At 42.8% G+C, this 19,496-nt stretch overlaps 1 protein-coding gene across 5 annotated transcripts in view; it reads left to right on the forward strand.

The window, feature by feature from the left end:
• The window catches only part of PLD1 (phospholipase D1), a 279,106-nt gene that overhangs the window by 251,691 nt on the left and 7,919 nt on the right, over nt 1-19,496 (forward strand). For all 5 annotated transcript variants that reach the window (XM_038748912.1, XM_038748905.1, XM_038748940.1 and 2 more), the window contains one exon: nt 16,898-17,051. In XM_038748912.1, coding sequence (XP_038604840.1) covers nt 16,898-17,051 — 154 coding nt within the window. The remainder of the gene's footprint in view (nt 1-16,897; nt 17,052-19,496) is intronic.

The following is a 19,496-nucleotide window of genomic DNA, read 5'->3' on the forward strand; positions in this document are numbered from 1 at the left end:
GCAATAAATAATTTTATTTATAGAGCACTTATCGCATGCAGAGCACTGTACTAAGCACTTGAGAAAGTGCAGTATAACAGAGTTGGACAACACGATTCCTGCCTTCATTCTACAGGGGAAGAGAGACATTAAAATATATTAGGGACAAGGGAAATACGGTTTAAAAATATTTGCATGAGCATTTGGGGGCTGAAGTATCAAAGTGCTGAGGTCAAGTCAAGCAGAGGGGAAAGCCAATAGAGGAAATGAAAGGCTTAGTTTGGGAAAGCCACTTGGAGGAGATGTGATTTTTAGGCGAGTTGTGAAGGTGGAAGGAGCAGCATGGCTTAGTAGAAAGAGCAAGGGCTTAGGAGTCAAAGGTCGTGGGTTCCAATACTGGGTCTGCTACTTGTCAGCTATGTGACTTTGGGCAAGTCACTTAGCTTCTCTGTGCCTCAGTTACCTCATCTGTAAAATGGGGATTAAAACTGTAAACCCCACGCGGGACAACCTGATTACCTTGTATCTACCCCAGTGCTTAGAACAGTGCTTGGCACATAGTAAGTGCTTAACAAATACCATCATGATTATCATTCTTATCATCATTATAAGGGGATGGGAGATCCAGGCCACAGGGAGAACATGGGCAAGGGGTCCATGGTAGGATAGATGAGATCAAGGTATGGAGAGTTGGTTGGTGTTAGAGGAGCAGAGTGAGTGGGTTTGGTTGTAGTAGGAAATCAGGGGGGTTAAGTAGGAGTAGCGTGGCTCAATGGAAAGAGCATGGGCTTTGGAGTCAGAGATCATGGGTTCAAATCCCGGCTCCGCCAATTGTCAGCTGTATGACTTTGGGCAAGTCACTTAACTTCTCTGTCCCTCAGTTACCTCATCTGTAAAATGGGGATTAAGACTGTGAGCCCCCATGGGACAACCTGATCACCTTGTAACCTCCCCCCACTTAGAACAGTGCTTTGCACATAGTAAGCACTTAATAAATGCCATCATCATTATTATTATGGGGGATTGCATTATTTAAAGCCAATGGGATGGAGTTCTTGTTTGTTAGTATGTTTGGTTTTGTTCTCTGTCTCCCCCTTTTAGACTGTGAGCCCATTGTTGGGTAGGGACTGTCTCTATATGTTGCCAATTTGTACTTCCCAAGCGCTTAGGACAGTGCTCCGCACATAGTAAGCGCTCAATAAATACGATTGATGATGATGATGATGATGAGAAGGAGAATAGGCTACCATTGGAGATTTTCTAGAAATGGGGGAATATGGACTGAATTTTTTTTTTTTAGAAAAATGATCTAGACAGCAGAGTGAAGTGTGGACTAGAGAAGGGAGAGACAGGAGGCAGAAAGGTCAGCAAGGAGGCCGATGCAGTAGTCAAGATGGGAAATGGTGCTTAGATCAGCACAGTGGCTGTCTGGATGGAGAGGAAAGGGCAGTTCTAGAGATGCTGTGAAGGTAGAACTGACAAGATTTGGTGCCAGATTGAATGCATGGGTTGAATGAGAGACAGGTAGAGTGAATGGGTTGGTATTAGAGAAACCAAGTGCATGGGCTTGGGGGTTCAGTGCTTAGAACAGTGCTTTGCACATAGTAAGCGCTTAATAAATGCCATTTTCATTATTATTAGTAGTAGTAGTAGGAGATCAACAGCTAAAAGTGGGAGAGCTGATTGAATGCCTTGAAGCTAATTAATAAGGATTTTTTGTTTGATATGAGGATGGATGGGAAACTACTGGATGTTTTTAAGGAGTGGGGATTATGGACTGAACTTTTTTTAAAAAAATGAGCCATACAGCAGAGTGAAGTATGGACTAGAGTGGGGAGAACCAGGGGTCAGAGGAGGTCAGCGAGGAGGCTGATGCAATAGTCAGGGTGGGATCAGGTATCTAAAACCTAGTGACTATGAGAAGCAGTGTGGCTCAGTGGAAAGAGCCCGGGCTTTGGAATCAGAGGTCATGGGTTCAAATTCCGGCTCCACCTGTCAGTTGTGCGACTTTGGGCAAGTCACTTAATCCTCTGTGCCTCATTTCCCTCATCTGTAAAATTGGGATTAAGACTGTGAGCCCCCTGTGGGACATCCTGATCACCTTGTAACCTCCCTAACGCTTAGAACAGTGCTTTACACATAGTAAGCGCTTAATACATGCTATCATTATTATTATTATTAGTGCACATATGAGGAAACTGAGGGACAGAAAAATTAAAGAAACTTGTTCAAGGTTTCACAGCAGGTGAGTGGCTGAGTTGGGATTAAAACCCAGATCCTCTGACTCCCAGGCCTGTCTTCTTTCCACTAGGGCCATGCTGCTTCTCAACAGTCTAAGACTCAGGAGCAAAATCATTTTTCTCCTCCATCTCAGTGGCCAGTGCCACAAGCACTTGGCATGAGCGGTGTTTATTTATGGTAACAGCAGATAAAGGGATTCTGTAAAGCCAACTCAGTGAATTTCCCCAACATTTTCACTGAGATGGCACTTAATAAGACCCAATGAGATGGGAACAAAAGAAAACCTTGAGTTTTATTTTGGAAAAAGGGAACAATTCCCCAAAGTATCTTAATATTAGAGTTTTACCATAGGCATGGTTTCTGTTATACCCCAAGAGCTGTGCTCTTTTATGATCAGAACCAATGCAATGTCTTTCCCTGAACAGATATTTTGAACCATTTTTAACTTGGGCTTTTGAAATATTATTAACTTAGCTTATCCCCAGAGGTATTCCAATATAATCCAGTTGGAATATATTCCAATATAAAGCAACCTAAACATTTGCTTTAACTCATAAGAAACAAGGAAATGAATGATTTGGGGATATAGTTTCAACATTTGGTCCTGTCACATTCTAAATCACTGGGGGTTATCTTCTACTATACCTATGTTCTAAGTGAAATATTACTGCTTGGCTAAATTCCTGCCCCCCAAAACAAACTGCAAAGCCTCCCACAGTGAAATGTTTGTGTTTGATGACATTTAATCACTAAAGAACAAAGCAGGAAACAGACAGACACAGAGTGAGAGACACGGAGTGAGAGGCACAGATGGAGAGGCGTAGACTGAGTGGGAATTCAGGTGAAATGTTCAAACTGGGTTAAATTAAGACAGAACAATACCAGCTGACGAGGGACACCCTGACAAACAGCTCAAGGCTAATGGTGACTGGACATAGAAACCCGGAGCAGAGCCTTTATAATTGTAGAAAACAGAAGGTATGTGGAAATTTTATATTGAAAATATACTACCACGAGCTTTGTTTCATGAATTTTCAGCATTTCTCAAGCATAGTAGTATAATAATAGTGACTATTATGCATTTAAACCTATTTCAAATAAAAAGGTCTGCTTTGTTTTGTTGCCTGTCTCCCCCTTCTAGACTGTGAGCCCATTGTTGGGTAGGGACCGTCTCTATCTGTTGCCGACTTGTACTCCCAAGTGCTTAGTACAGTGCACTGCACACAGTAAGCGCTCAATACATACGATTAAATGAATAAATGAATGAATGTGAACTATATATATTATTATTATTATTATGATATGTGTTAAGTACTTACTATATGCCAGGCACCATACTATGTGCTGGGGTGGATAAAAGCAAATCGGAGTGGACACAGTCCCTGTCCCTCATGAGGCTCGCAGTCTCAATTCTCATTTTACAGATGAGGTAACTGAAGCACAGAGAAGTGAAGTGACTTGTCCAAGGTCACACAGCCGGCAAGTGGTGTAAAATATCAAATCCATCAGTATTAGCCATTCTAAATACAAACAAGTGCATCAGTGAATCAGTTGTATTGATTGAGCATTTACTGGGTACAGAACACTGTTCTAAATTCTTGGCAGTGTACAATACAGTTGGTACGTGGGAGTTTTATATTCGTATTTCTTTGGCTGCTGACCTGTAATTAGGAAATTTTGAAATTCATTCATTCATTCAATCGTATTTATTGAGCACTTACTGTGTGCAGAGCACTGTATTAAGCGCTTGGGAAGTACAAGTTGGCAACATATAGAGACGGTCCCTACCCAACAACGGGCTAACAGTCTAGAGGCGGGAGACAGACAACGAAACAAAACAATTAACAAAATAAATAGAATAGTAAATATGTACAAGCAGGATAAATAGAACAATAAATCTGTACAAACATATATGCAGGTGCTGTGGGGTGGGGAAGGAGGTAGGGTGGGGGGGATGGGGAGGGGGAGAGGAAAGAGGGGGCTCAGTCTGGGAAGGCCTCCTGGAGGCCCCGCCTTCCTCTCCCCCTCCTCCCCCTCTCCATCCCCCCCGCCTTACCTCCTTCCCTTCCCCACATCACCTGTATATATGTATATATGTTTGTACATATTTATTACTCTATTTATTGATTTATTTTACTTGTACAGATTTATTCTATTTATTTTATTTTGTTAATATGTTTTGTTTTGTTGTCTTTCTCCCCCTTCCAGACTGTGAGCCCGTTGTTGGGTAGGGCCCGTCTCTATATGTTGCCAACTTGTATTTCCTAAGCGCTTAGTACAGTGCTCTGCACACAGTAAGCGCTCAATAAATACGATTGAATGAATGAATGAATGAATGAGGTGAGCTCTCAGTAGGGCTTTGAAGGGAGGAAGAGAGCTAGCTTGGCGGATGGGCAGAGAGAGGGCATTCCAGGCCAGGGGGAGGACGTGGGCCGGGGGTCGACGGCGGGACAGGCGAGAACGAGGCCCGGTGAGGAGGTTAGCGGCAGCAGAGCGGAGGGTGCGGGCTGGGCTGGAGAAGGAGAGAAGGGAGGTGAGGTAGGAGGGGGCGAGGGGATGGACAGCCTTGAAGCCCAGAGTGAAGAGTTAATCTTAGATGACTTAAAATTTTTTCATTCAAAGTACCAAGCTCATTTATATTTTGTGGGGATAATTTGGGGTACAATCAAATATTTTTCTGCATGAAGGCATTTTAAACTTAAAAGGTTTACAATTTGATTTCATGCGATATCAAAAACTCCATTTGCCTTCTCCATTTGCAACATAAATAATAAACAAAATACAGTCCTTTCAAATGCCTTCTTTTCTGAATACAATATCATTCTTCCTGTATTGCTGCCTCCCTGCTTTCTCTCTTCGATGTTTCTCTGCTGAACTATTGCATTTGCCATTTGCAGCAAACTCGTCTTTTTTTTTTTGTGATCAATTATGAAGGTACTGTTTTTCTATAAGACCACATTGAGTGTCTGAGTATACATATCATGATACAGCAGTACACCTTTTCTGGCCCTCTGCCATTGGGAGGAGCATTGCTTAGGTGCCAATGGTTAGAAGTTAGCAAGCACTACTAGCATTTTTTAAATGGTGTCTGTTTAGCGCTTCCTATGCCAGGCACTGTACTAAGCACCAGGGTAAATTCAAGGTAATCAGGTTGGGCACAGTCCCAATCCCACCTAGAGCTCACAGTCTTAATCCCCATTGTAGAGATGAGGTAACTGAGGCACAGTGAATTGACCAAGGTCACACAGCAGACGAGTGCTGGAACCCAAGTCCTCTGACACCCATTCCCATGTTATTTCCACTAGGCCATGCTGCTTCTCAATAACATTTGAGTTGTTTTTGCAGTACAGCATTGGGTATTATTATACTGTAGGCAGAGAATGTGTCTGTTATATTGTACTCTCCCAAGTGCTTAGTACAGTGTTCTGCACACTGTAAGCACTCAATAAATAAAATTGACTGACCTGAACCAAAGGACGACTCAACTACTCTACTGTTGTGTCCAGGTCCACAACAACTGCGACAGCAATTAATACTGTGGTGTTTCTCTTAGTCTTTACCAAGTACTGTTCTAAGCACTGGGATGCACGCAAGAAAATCAGATTGGATTAGGTCCCCATTCCAAACTTTGCTGGTTGTCATAACCCTGACAAAGTTGATGCCTATCAAAGCCTACATGGCAGAAAACCGAAGATACGGAGAAGGGTGGGTGATAAGTGATGGGATGCAAAAGTAAAGGGGAGTCAAGAATACATGGACAGATACCAGACAAAAGAGTGCTGTGTTTCCTGATAATAATAATAATAATAATAATGGCATTTATTAAGCACAAAGCACCGTTCTAAGCTCTGGGGAGGTTACAAGGTGATCAGGTTGTCCCATGCGGGGCTCAGAGTCTTAATCCCCATTTTACAGATGAGGGAACTGAGGCCCAGAGAAGTAAAGTGACTTGCCCAAAGTCACACAGCTGACAGTTGGCGGAACTGGGATTTGAACCCATGACCTCTGACTCCAAAGCCCATGCTCTTTCCATTGAGCCACACAGCTTCTCTCCTGATGACTCTAGTCCATCAATCCGTCAATCAGTGGTGTTTACTGAGTACTTACTGCGTGCAGAGCGCTGTATTAACCATTGGAGAAGTACAATAAGATCAAGTTGGTAGACATGAACCCTGCCCATAAGGAGCCTCACGCCCACTATTGCAGCATACACGTCAGGTAACAAGAAAGAATGGTAAAAAGATGGAAATAGCACTCCTCTGTTCACCACTCATCATCCACTACTGTATTTATAAAGCACTTACTGTAGTGTACTGAGTGCTGAGGTAGATAGAAATAAATAGGGTTGGACACAGTCCCTGTCCCATGTGGGGTTCACAGTCTCGATCCCCATTTTACAGATGAGGTAACTGTGGCCCAGAGAAGTGAACTGACTTGCCCAAGGTCACGCGGCAGACAAGTGGCGGAGCAAGGATTAGAACCTATGACCTTCTGTCTTCCAGGTCTGTGCTCTATCCACTCTTCCATGCTGCTTCACTTAGTTAATCTGCCAGCATGTGAAACATGATTTTTCACGCTAGTGCTTATGGTGTGATCCTTTAACTCCTCCTTCTCTTTCAACTCCCTTATGCAGTCTGTCTCCAAATCCTGTTGGGTCTTCCCCCACACCTTTTCCAGAAATCACTTCTTCCTCCCCATTCAAACTGCCACTATGTCATATCCCGATTCAACAATTGGGATATGTTGATATCCCAATATATTGTTGATATCAACAATAGGGGAAGCAGCGTGGCTCAGTGGAAAGAGCACAGGCTTGGGAGTCAGAGGTCATGGGTTCTAGTCCCGGCTCCGCCGCTTGTCATCTGTGTGACTTTGGGCGAGTCACTTAACTTCTCTGTGCCTCAGTTACCTCATCTGTAAAATGGGGATTAAGACTGTGAGCCCCATGTGGGGCAACCCGATCACCTTGTATCCTCCCCAGCGCTTAGAACAGTGCCTTACACATAGTAAGCGCTTAACAAATGCTATCATAAGAATAATAATAATAATAAGTTAATCAGCCTCCCTGCTGACCCCTCTTCTACTCCCCTCTCCCCACCCCCCACCCCCAGTATCTCTCCATCCCAATCTTAACTCGGCTGCCTGGATCATATTTTTTAAATGATATCTATGGATCAAGCACTATTCATTCATTCATTCATTCAATCATATTTATTGAGCGCTTACTGTGTGCAGAGCACTGTACTAAGCACTTGGGAAGTACAAGTTGGCAACATATAGAGATGCTCCCTACCCAACAGTGGGCTCACAGTCTAGGAGGGGGAGACAAAGAACAAAACAAAACATATTAACAGAATAAAATGAATAGAATAAATATGTACAAATAAAATAGAGTAATAAATACATACAAACATATATACATATATGCAGGTGCTGTGGGGAGGGGAAGGAGGTAAGGCGGGGGGATGGGGTGGGGGAGGAGGGGGAGAGGAAGGAGGGGGCTCAGTCTGGGAGGAGGGGTTCAGTCTGGGTATTCACTCATTCATTCATTCAACTGTATTGAGTGCTTACTGTGTGCAGAGCACTGTACTAAGCGCTTGGGAAGTACAAGTTGGCAACATATAGAGACGGTCCCTACCCAGTAGTATTCTACTACTCATCTTCTCACTTTACCTTGATCTCATCTATCTCACCACCGACCTCTCATCCACATCCCGCCTCTGGCCTGGATCACTCTCCCTCTTCATATCTGACAATTACTCCCCCCCCCATTTTCAAAGCCATATTGACGGCACAGCTCTTCAAGAGGCCTTCCCTGACCAAGCCCTCCTTTCCCCTTCTCTCACTCCCTTCTGTGCGACCTTGACTTACTCCTTTTTCTCATCCCCGCTCCCAGCCCCACAGCTCTCATGTACATACCTGTCACTTGATTTATTCATATTAATGTCTGTCTCCCCCTCTGGACGGTAAGCTTACTGTGGGAAGGGAATATGTTTGATATATTCTCCCTAGTGCTTCATACAGTGCTCTGCACGTAGTAAGTGCTCAACAGAAGCAGCATGGCTCAGTGGAAAGAGCACGGGCTTAGGAGTCAGAGATCAGGGGTTCAAATCCTGGCTCCGCCAATTGTCGGCTGTGTGACTGGGCGAGTCACTTAACTTCTCTGGGCTTCAGTTACCTCATCTGTAAAATGGGGGTTAAGACTGTGAGCCCCCCGTGGGGCAACCTGATCACCTTGTAACCTCCCCAGTGCTTAGAACAGTGCTTTGCACATAGTAAGCGCTTAATAAATGCCATCATTATTATTATTATTAACAGATACGATTGACTGACCGACTCTCCTCCACCTACAACCCCCTAATACACACCCCTCCTGCTTGAATGAACCTCCCTCTTCAAATCCACCAAACCTCAGGTCCTCCCATTTTTAAAAGCCCTTCTGAAATCCCATTTTTTGGGGGAGCTTCCCCTAAATAATATTTCTTCTCCTTACAGCCTCCCAACTATCGTCTCCAGCCATCTTGTACTCACAAGCTTCCATTGTGCTTTTGTGCATTTGCTTTGCACTCTCATTTATACACTTCTTCCTCCTATCTGTCAACTATTTTGTGTCATCTTCCCCATTAGACTGGGAGTTCTTTGAGGCTGGGTTGTGTCTCCTATTATACTGTCCCGAGTTATTAGTCCAGTGCTCGTCACACGGTATGTCTTCTATAAACACTCATGATAGACTGTTTCAGTTTGGCCTGAATATTTTAACCATCTTGGCTTCACACTCTGCCTTTTTGACGCACATAAGCTTTTTCGGTGGCTGATGGGCCAGGGGAATCATTTGGAGAATGAGAAGCTTTCGTGGCCTGGTAGACACTCTTGTAACTAAAGGTGAATAGTTAGGCTGGAAGGGAGTTATTACAGAGTTATTGAGGTATATAAACAATAGCAACTCGAATTATTCTTACATTAGTGGTTCTAAAGCCTGGTGAGGAGCTGGCTACGGTTAGGCGGGATTTGGGTTTCTAGAAAGTTTCAAAATAAGGATGTTTTTGGGTCACACAAACAAAATTTAAGTGACTAGCAAATGGCAACAAAACAGAACGAGTTGCTGATTAATTTTGATTGCAACTGCTCAAAATTGATATCAATTAAAGCTATAAATTGAACTCTTAGTGGTGGTAGCAAGTTCTGGGAGAGTAAAGCAGTGGCAACAGAAATATTCTCTTTCTTCAATAAATTTTGAATCTAATCAAGAGGAGGTGGGTTGGGAGGGATGGAGAGAGAAGCAGTGTGGTCTATTGGTGAGAGTACAGGCTGGAGGGTCTAAAGGACTGGCTCTGCCGCTTGTCAGCTGTGTGACCTTGTGCAAGTCACTTCACTTCTCTAGGTCTCAGTTACCTCATCTGTTAAATGGGGATTAAGATTGTGAGCCCCATGTGGTACAGGGACTGCATCCACCCCAATTTGCTCGTGGCCAACCTAGCACTTAGTACAGTGCCTGGCACATAGTAAGCTCTTAAAAACCACCGTTACCGTTATTATCAATCAACAGACAAAAGTGATTTACAGATAGCAAAACCAGGAAGTAGAATAATAGTATTACTATTTATTGAGTGCCCCCTTAGTGCAAGCACATAGTAAAAGCTCACTAGATATTTTTGATTCTGATTTTTTGTCAACGAAGAACCCATTTTGCTTATTGCCAAGTGGTCCTTCTGTGTAGTTCAGATGATCTTAAATTCTATAACAAAGACACTCCTTTTCTATTTGTCCATCATTTGCCCTGGAAGGATTTACTCCTAATTCCTTGATAAATAGATCTGAAATGGTAAAGCCTATTACCATTAAAGCAAGTAGAATGTTTAGCATTTCTTTGGCCTCTGCATATCAACATATCTGTTCATCCTTCTAGGTCTCTGTACAATCAGAAGTGCTCCTCACATCCTTCTCCTCCATCAAGCCCTCCCCCGATCAATTCCCAGCCCCCTGAGCTGCAAGATTTGGAACATGCCAATAAATGTGGAGTTTAATATTTTGAAAACACATCCTTCAAATGGAGATTTAGATAAATTAATTGCATCCTCTATGTTGGGTCGCATTATTTCTCGTAGTTGGCTAAATTTTGCAAGCCCCCTTCACAAGCCAAGAGGGAGTATAGTTTGCTTATCAGCAGCTAAATGAAAAGCTATTTTAAACTTTGATCTGTATTTCCTCACCCCAGCAAGAGTAATGTGTTTATAGTCAGCAACGCAGCAGAGTCTGCATATTCAGAGTTAGCGTTTCTATCCACATAACAAGAGCAAGAACACCCTCTGGTTTTTCCAAGAAAGAAAACCATTTTTGTGAGTCACAATTCAACAGGGAAGTGTAGAAAGGGCCCAGAACTTTAACTACTGGTAAATACAGACCTCCTGAAGATTTTTCAGGGTCAATTTTCATTGCAGTGAATGAATCTTGCCAATTATTGTTAATGGGAAAGAAATTAGCCTTTGAGGGTTATGAGACATCCACAGAATTGAACAATTTTTCCTTTTGTATTGTCTGTTCTGCTGTTGAAACATTGTTCCCATTTAGACATTTGGAAAAGTTAAATATATTGGAAACGCAATGACCTTTAAAGGCAAGCATTTATGTTTCATTTCAGAAACCAAATAGAGCTGAACAAGATTTCAGATTTTCAATTGGGCATTTTTTTTTCTGTTTCAGCAAACAGTACAATTTTACACCATCAACTACCATTGTTGAACTTGATGTAAAGTGAATTTAAAGTTTGGGTGTTTGACCAGGGCTATTCTAGACTGACACAGGGACAAAAAAATGAAGGCACTTTTTTTAAGGTCCCTCGGCCTCTAAAGGCCTGGTGGGTGAACATATATGGTACCTGGAGACTATATATTTGTAGATTTAGGCCACATTCCACTTTTGGGGACAAACACAATCTAGGGGGGAAAAAAGCAGGTGACAGTAAATCTATTTCCAGTTGAGAGTTTTCCAATTCTGAAGAAAATAGGAATTGAAAAGTCATATTGCAACCAAAATTCTTGAGAACAATCCAGGATGTTTTGTTCAATAAAGAACAGACAGTTGGTCCCCAAAAACTAGTTTTGCGAGCTAAATTTGATTTCAGGTAAATGGGCAGGATTCCCTGAAGTGGGACACACGCTAATGACAAAGGGAGCCCACAACCATTCCATTTCTCTGGAAAGTTATTAATTCTTCATTCTGCCCCTCTGTCTGTGATAATGGGATTCTCACAGATTTTCACGTCCATAAATGTGGGCTCTAATTCTCCAGTTTGTTGTCAGATCCCACCAAACCATGACACTGAACCATTAACCTCCTGCCAAACAATGCTGGTCTGCTTTATAGCTTCGAATGTTTTGCATAAATCTGTGATAGATAATAATGGTGGTATTTGTTAAGCGCTTACTATGTGTGAAGCACTGTTCTAAGTGCTCGGGGGGATACAAGGTGATCAGGTTGTCCCACGTGGGGCTCACAGTCTTAATCCCCATTTTACAGATGAGGTAACTGAGGCACAGAGAAGTTAACTGGCTTGCCCAAGGTCACACAGCTGACAAGTGTCAGAGCTGGGATTCAATCAATCAATCAATCAATCCTATTTATTGAGCGCTTACTGTGTGCAGAGCACTGTAGTAAGCACTTGGGAAGTACAAGTTGGCAACATATAGAGACAGTCCCTACCCAGCAGTGGGCTCACAGTCTAGAAGGGGGAGACGGAGAACAAAACCAAACATATTAACAAAATAAAATAGAATAGATATGTACAAGTAAAATAAATAGAGTAATAACTATGTACAAACACATATACATGACTCTACCATGTCTGCTGGGTTCATTCACTAATTCAATTGTATTTTTTCGAACCCATGACCTCTGACTCCCAAGCCTGCTCTCTTTCCACTGAGCCACGCTGCTTCCCCTAATCCAAATGGAAATTATATATTATACTCTCACAAGTGCTTAGTAGTAACAATAATAATGATGGCATTTGTTAAGCACTTATTATGTGTAGAGCACTGTTCTAAGCGCTGGGGGGATACAAGGTGATCAAGTTGTCCTACATGGGGCTCACAGTCTTAATCACCATTTTACAGATGAGGTAACTGAGGCTCAGAGAAGTTAAGTGACTTGCCCAAGGTCACACAGCAGACATGTGGCAGTGCCAGGATTTGAACCCATGACCTCTGCCTCCAAAGCCCGTGCTCTTTCCACTGAGCCACGCTGCTTCTCTAGTGGAGTACACCCAGTAAACACTCAACAAATATGATTGTTCAATTAACAATTTTCAAGTAAGCTTCTCAAGGGCAGGGAGCACAGCTTGGTTTTCTTTCCTAGATTCTCAGAGTATCATATGGACTTTTTCAAAGGCAAGATACTGAATGAAGCCTGTTTAGATGTGTATTTGTCATGAACACTTGAACATTTGTATAGCTGATCCTCAAGTTCAAAGATGAGGCCGCCTATGGTATGATTTTGTCAGGGAGTGCTGATATGGTTGATGCGAGACAGATAATCCCTCCCACATCATGTGCAAATTAAGACTGCACATCTCTTTTCACACAGGAGAGAGGCTACGCCATCCCCCCTGCCACCAGGAATTTTAGCAGGCCCTCTATCTCTGGCAAAACTCAAACAGTGGCAGTCAATCATTCAATCAATCGTATTTATTTAGCACTTTCTGTGTGCAGAGCACTGTACTCAGTGCTCAGGAGAGTTCAGTACAACAGAGTTAGTAGACACATTCCCTGTCCACAGGCTTGGGAATGTCAGTTAACTTCCTTGTGCCTCAGTGATCTCATCTGTGATTTCACCTCCTCCAGGAGGCCTTCCCAGACTAAGCCCTTTCCTTCCTCTCCCCCTCTTCCCCCTCTCCATCCCCCCATCCTACCTCCTTCCCTTCCCCACAGCACCTGTATATATGTATATATGGTTGTACATATTTATTACTCTATTTATTTATTTATTTATTTTATTTGTACATATCTATCCTATTTATTTTATTTTGTTGGTATGTTTGGTTTTGTTCTCTGTCTCCCCCTTTTAGACTGTGAGCCCACTGTTGGGTAGGGACTGTATCTATGTGTTGCCAATTTGTACTTCCCAAGCGCTTAGTACAGTGCTCTGCACATAGTAAGCGCTCAATAAATACGATTGATGATGATGATGATCTGTAAAATGGGGAGTTAAACTGTAAGCCCCATGTGGGACAGGGACTGTGTCCAACCTAATTACCTTGTATCTATCCCAGTACTTAGAGCAGTGCTTGGCAAATAATAAGTGCTTAATAAATACCATTAAAAGTGAGCTTACAGCCTAGAGGGGGGGCAGGCTATAATGTAACTAAAATATGGATATGTGCTGTGGGGCTGAGGGTGGGGTGAATACCAAAATGCCCAAAGAGCACAGATCCAAGGGCATAGGTGACACTGACCTGAGAGGGAGTCAGCAGCAGGTATCTTTCTCAATTCTTAGAACACGGAGAAGGTCACCACCGTGTCCACAGCAGGAACTTCTGGGACTGATGGTTTGAGCTACCAGGAGCCTTGAAATCTTGTAGGCTCTTTTGTATTTGTCATCTTTGCTTTGTACGTTTTTGTTCACCTGTTCTCATGTTTGTAATGCCAACTCAGACACACTATTTATTGTCCAATTATACATTCCCAGGCGCTTAATATAGTGTTCTGCACACAGTGAGCGCTCAATAAATATGATTGAAGGAATGAATGAACTCCCCACATTGTTCTTTGATTGTGCAAGCCGCTTGGAGGCCTGAGGTCATTCATTCATTTATTCATTTATTCAATCATATTTATTGAGTGCTTACTGTGTGCAGAGCACTGTACTAAGCGCTTGGGAAGTACAAGTTGGCAACATATAGAGATGGCCCCTACCCAACAATGGGCTCACAGTCTAGAAGGGGGAGACAGACAACAAAACAAAACACGTGGACAGGTGTCAAGTCATCACAATAGAGATAAAGCTAGATGCACATCATTAACAAAAATAAATAGAATAGTAAATATGTACAAGTAAAATAAATAGAGTAATAAATCTGTACAAACATATATACAGGTGCTGTGGGGAGGGGAAGGAGGTAGGGCAGGGGGATGGGGAGGAGGAGAGGAAATAGGGGGCTCAGTCTGGGAAGGCCTCCTGGAGGAGGTGAGCTCTCAGTAGGGCTTTGAAGGGAGGAAGAGAGCTACCTTGGCAGATGTGCGGAGGGAGGGTATTCCAGGCCAGGGGGAGGACGTGGGCCCGGGGTCGACGGTGGGACAGGTGAGAATGAGGGAGGAGGTTAGCAGCAGAGGAGCAGAGGGTGTGGGCTGGGCTGTAGAAGGATAGAAGGGAGGTGAGGTAGGAGAGGGCAAGATGATGGAGAGCCTTGAAGCCGAGAGTGAGGAGTTTTTGCTTGCTGCATAGGTTGACTGGCAGCCACTGGAGATTTTTGAGGAGGGGAGTAACATGCCCAGACCGTTTCTGCACAAAGATGATCCGGGCAGCAGCGTGAAGTATAGACTAAAGTGGGGAGAGACAGGAGAATGGGAGATCAGAGAGGAGGCTGATGCAGTAATCCAGTCGGGATAGGATGAGAGATTGAACCAGCAAGGTAGCGGTTTGGATGGAGAGGAAAGGGCAGATCTTGGCGATGTTGCGGAGGTGAGACCGGCAGGTTTTGGAGATGGATTGAATGTGAGGGGTGAACAAGAGAGCGGAGTCGAGGATGACACCAAGGTTGCGGGCTTGTGAGACGGGAAGGATGTTAGTGCCGTCTGCAGTGAGGGGAAAGTCAGGGAGAAGGCAGGGTTTGGGAGGGAAGATAAGGAGTTCAGTCTTGGACATATTGAGTTTTGATGGCGGGCAGACATCCAGATGGAGATGTCCTGAAGGCAAGAGGATACACGAGCCTGAAGGGAGGGAGAGAGAGCAGGGGCAGAGATGTAGATTTGGGTGTCATCAGCGTAGAGATGATAGTTGAAGCCGTGGGAGCGAATGAGTTCACCAAGGGAATGAGTGTAGATAGAGAACAGAAGGGGACCCAGAACTGACCCTTGAGGAACCCCTACAGTAAGGGGATGGGAGGGGGAGGAGGAGCCCGCAAAGGAGACTGAGAATGAACGGCCGGAGAGATAAGAGGAGAACCAGGAGAGGACGGAGTCAGTGAAGCCAAGGTCAGATAGCGTGTTGAGGAGAAGGGGGTGGTCCACAGAGTCGAAGGCAGCTGAGAGGTCGAGGAGGATTAGGATAGGATTAGGAGTAGGAGCCATTGGATTTGGCAAGCAGGAGATCATTGGTGACCTTTGAGAGAGCAGTTTCGGTGGAGTGTAGGGTGTCAGGCCCTTCGGTGTTCAGTACGGTACATGGCAAGGACTTAATACCACTTCTTCTGCTACTTTTAGTAATCATAATGATAATATTTATTGAGCATTGCACATACCAAAATTTCCATTTATGCAATTGTTTTCAATCTGACAGATAACCAAAATAGAAATAGCAACAACTATTAAAAGAGGGTGCTGGATATTGCAGTTAAGCACTTGGAAAAGTACAAGAGCTTTTTCAAGGTGCATTTTCCTGTCCATGAGTGGTATCATTCCCCTGTTTCCTCTTCCAAAAAGAATCCTAGCCCTCATCATCTACCCATTCAGGTTGACATTCCCATATCAATCAATCCATCATATTTATTGAGTTTCTACTGTGTGCAGAGTACTGTAATAAGCACTTGGGAGAGTCCAATATAGCAGAATTGGTAGACATGTTCCCTGCTATAAGGAGCTTACAATCTAGAGACCAGAGACAGCTATTAGAATGAATTAGGAATATATGCATAAATACTGAGCAGGTGAGGGTGGAGTGAATAAAGGTTACAAATCCAAGAGCAAGGTCGACCCAGAAAGGAGAAGAAGTAGGAAAAATGAGGGCTTAGTCAGGAAAGGCCTTGTGGAGGAGGTGTGGTTTTAGTAAGGCTTTGAAGGTGAGTGATTTCTCTCCTTGCCGAAGAGTTCAGAAAGCAACAGCTCAGAAATGGCCAAAGCCGCTGCTCCTATGACAATGAACAATGCTCCATACAATACTCCAAATAATCTGCAGGTTGAAAACTTCAGGACTAGGAAGCACAACTCCAGAATACATAGCCTACAATTCACAGATGAAAGGGGACGCAGAACTGCTTCTGGCAAACAATTGGATTTTGGGCTCTGGGTGAATTTCTTCTCTCCTGGGTCCACTAGAAGAGTACCTGGGTCATGAAAACCTGTTTGCTTCTATCGACAAAAATGTGACTGCAGAGTTTCTATGGGGACCATGTTTTCTGGGAAAATGATGATTAATAATATCAGTATAACTGTGGCATTTGTTAAGCACTTACTATGCGCCAGGCACTGTTCTAAGAGCTGGGGTGGATTCAAGAAAATCAGGTTAGACACAGTCCCTGTCCCACATGAAGCTCACAGTCTTAATCTCCATTTTACAGCTGTGGTAACTGAGGCCCAGAGAAGTGAAGTGAATTGCCCAAGGTCACACAGCAGATAAGTGGCGGAGTGGGATTAGAACCCAAGTCCTTCTGATTCACAGGCCCGTGCTCTACCCTTGGACCATGCTACTTCTCTAATTGTTTCTAGTTGAGTTGTGTTGGCCTACTTTCTCTGTTTTTCCTTGAAAGGTTCTGCTAATATAAATGACCGAAGCATGCTAGGAAAGCGTGACAGTGAGATGGCCATCATCGTGGAGGACACTGAGACTCTCCCTTCCATGATGGACGGAGAGGAGTACCAAGCTGGCAGCTTTGCACTGACGCTTCGACTCCAGTGCTTTAGGTATGTCTGCTGGCAAACAGGATCCCAAAGGCACATTTTAGAGTCAAGCAAACTCAAATACGTGCCATAATCACTGACCGGTGCTGTTTCATTTGTTTTTGGTTTTATTTTTTTCTGGTCCTTTCATTCCAGAAAGAGATTGTTCTTATATGTGAAACTCAAATGTGTTTTTTCCCAAGCAGAGTTGGGCTTTTGGGGATCCAAACTAGAGCATATTTCCCGCTTACAATGAGAAGAAATGGTGATCTGATTAATTATATTTCATTATTGAATGGTTGCCACATGAATATACACATGGATATCATGTTGTTGTCTCAAAGAATGATACGTACAGCCTCAGTTCTAGATAGACTTCACCACTGACTGGATGACAACAGCTAAGTTTTACCCCCCAAAAATAGAGATATCTCCTTCTCCTATCCACACAGAGATAGTGTAAAGACACATGAGATAATGGATATGAATAGAACTAAAGCTGTTTTGATATTAGGTGTTATCATTGTTCCTATCACATGTTCATAGCATGTACTGGAGGGCCTTCATCTCTGTGTTCTTACTCTCTTTATCCCTGGCTTTGTCTTTCCTCATTCCACAGTCTAGAGGCAGAGACGAATGTTAAAATGAATTAGGGATATGTACATAAGTGCTGAGGGGATGAGGGTGGGATGAATAAAGGGAACAAATCCAAGTGCAAGGAAGACACAGAAGGGAGAGAAAATAGGGGAAATTAGAGCTTAGTTGGAACCCATGCAGAAGAAAAATCTCCCAACTTTTGACTTCCTTAACCCATCTTCATTGAAACCTGCCAAATATAGGCATGACTGTAGTACCAGGAATGCCAGCATTTTTATCTCTATCACAGCTCTCCCCCCTATACTCTGTCTTGTTGGCAGTGAGGGTGAGAAAGCTAAGACCTATTGAAAAGGTCTTTCTAGAATATGCACCATGTGGAGTTAATATGAATTCTTCTCTTTAGACAGTAAGCATGAATATCCAGTCAATGATATTTATTCCTCCTTAGACTGTGAGCTCGTTGTGGCAAGGGATTGTCTCTCTTTATTGCAGTATTGTATTTTCCAAAGTGCTCAGTACAATGCTTTGCACACAGTAAGCACTCAGTAAATATGATTGCAGAGCACCGGCTAAGTGATTGAAAGAGTACAGTAGAACAGAGTTGGTAGGTATATTCCCTGCCCCAAAACAAGGTTACAGTCTAGAAGGTCTCATGGTCTCTTCAAGCGGTAGTGAAAAATAAATTGGTCTTAAATTAGACTTTTACTTTGTCCCTGGAGAAAGCACCACCAATCATCATCTTGTGTCAATTTTGGTTTCTTTTTCATGGAGATTGTTCCACAAGATAAAACAATGTGTCCTAAAGTGCAGCATTTTTTCACTGAAACAAAAAAAAAAAAGATCTTTTCCATCTGGGCAATTTTCGAACAGAAAGAAATAGACACATTTCAATCTGACAGGCAACTAAAATAGAAATAGCAGCAACTGTCAGGGTTGTGCTGGTGCTTGCAAATGAGGGCGGATCAGCTCAGTACATCTTGGAAATTTATTTAGGAGAAATCCTTTTCAATTTTATCGATTTTCCTATGAAACCATTAAGCAGTAATATAATAATCACAGAATGAAGCTCAAAATCATTAGACATTTTACGAAAGAAATAAGAAGATTTTATATAAATAACTATTCCATTTTGATGCTACTTGCTGCTTTTATCCAAAGGCAAAGTGATTACACATTACAACCAATTGTCATGTCAGTACACAGACTGTAATTAAAATTCTTGTCCAAGTATTAACTATTGAGAAAAGAAAAAACAATATTGCTGGAAAATTTTAATACAAATTCTTAAAGAAATCATAAAGAGATGGTCAGTGGCATGTATTGCTAAACACTGCACTGGCTCTTGGGAGATTACTTTCCAAATGCTTAGTACAGTGATACAGTAAGCGCTCAATAAATATGACTGAATGAATGAATACGATAGCAACACACATACTCTCTACCTACAAGGACTTTACAGTCTGAGGGGAAGTCAGTAGTGAAACAAGAAGAACAAATACAAAGCAGAAAGAACACTTCAGAATCTGTCAATCACTCGTATTTATTGAGCACTTACTGTGTGCAGAGAATTGTACTAAGCACTTGGGAGAGCATATAACAAAGTTGGTAGACACATTGCCTGCCTGCAAGGAGGCTACAGTACAGGGGGAGACATACATTAAAATAAATTACAGATATGTATATGAGTGCTGTAGTGTTGAGAGCAGAGTGAATAAAGGCTACAAATTCAAGTGCAAGGGTGACACCCTTGGAATGAAAGAAAGAAACAGCTGAACAAATAATTGAATGTTCAGGGAAATCTGTTAAGGATATGAAAATGGACAATTTTACATAAGTGTTGAGGATAAGGTTAAGGTGTACAAGTTCTTGGTC

Source organism: Tachyglossus aculeatus, chromosome 1 (genome assembly GCF_015852505.1).
Source record: "Tachyglossus aculeatus isolate mTacAcu1 chromosome 1, mTacAcu1.pri, whole genome shotgun sequence".
Lineage (NCBI taxonomy): Eukaryota > Metazoa > Chordata > Mammalia > Monotremata > Tachyglossidae > Tachyglossus > Tachyglossus aculeatus.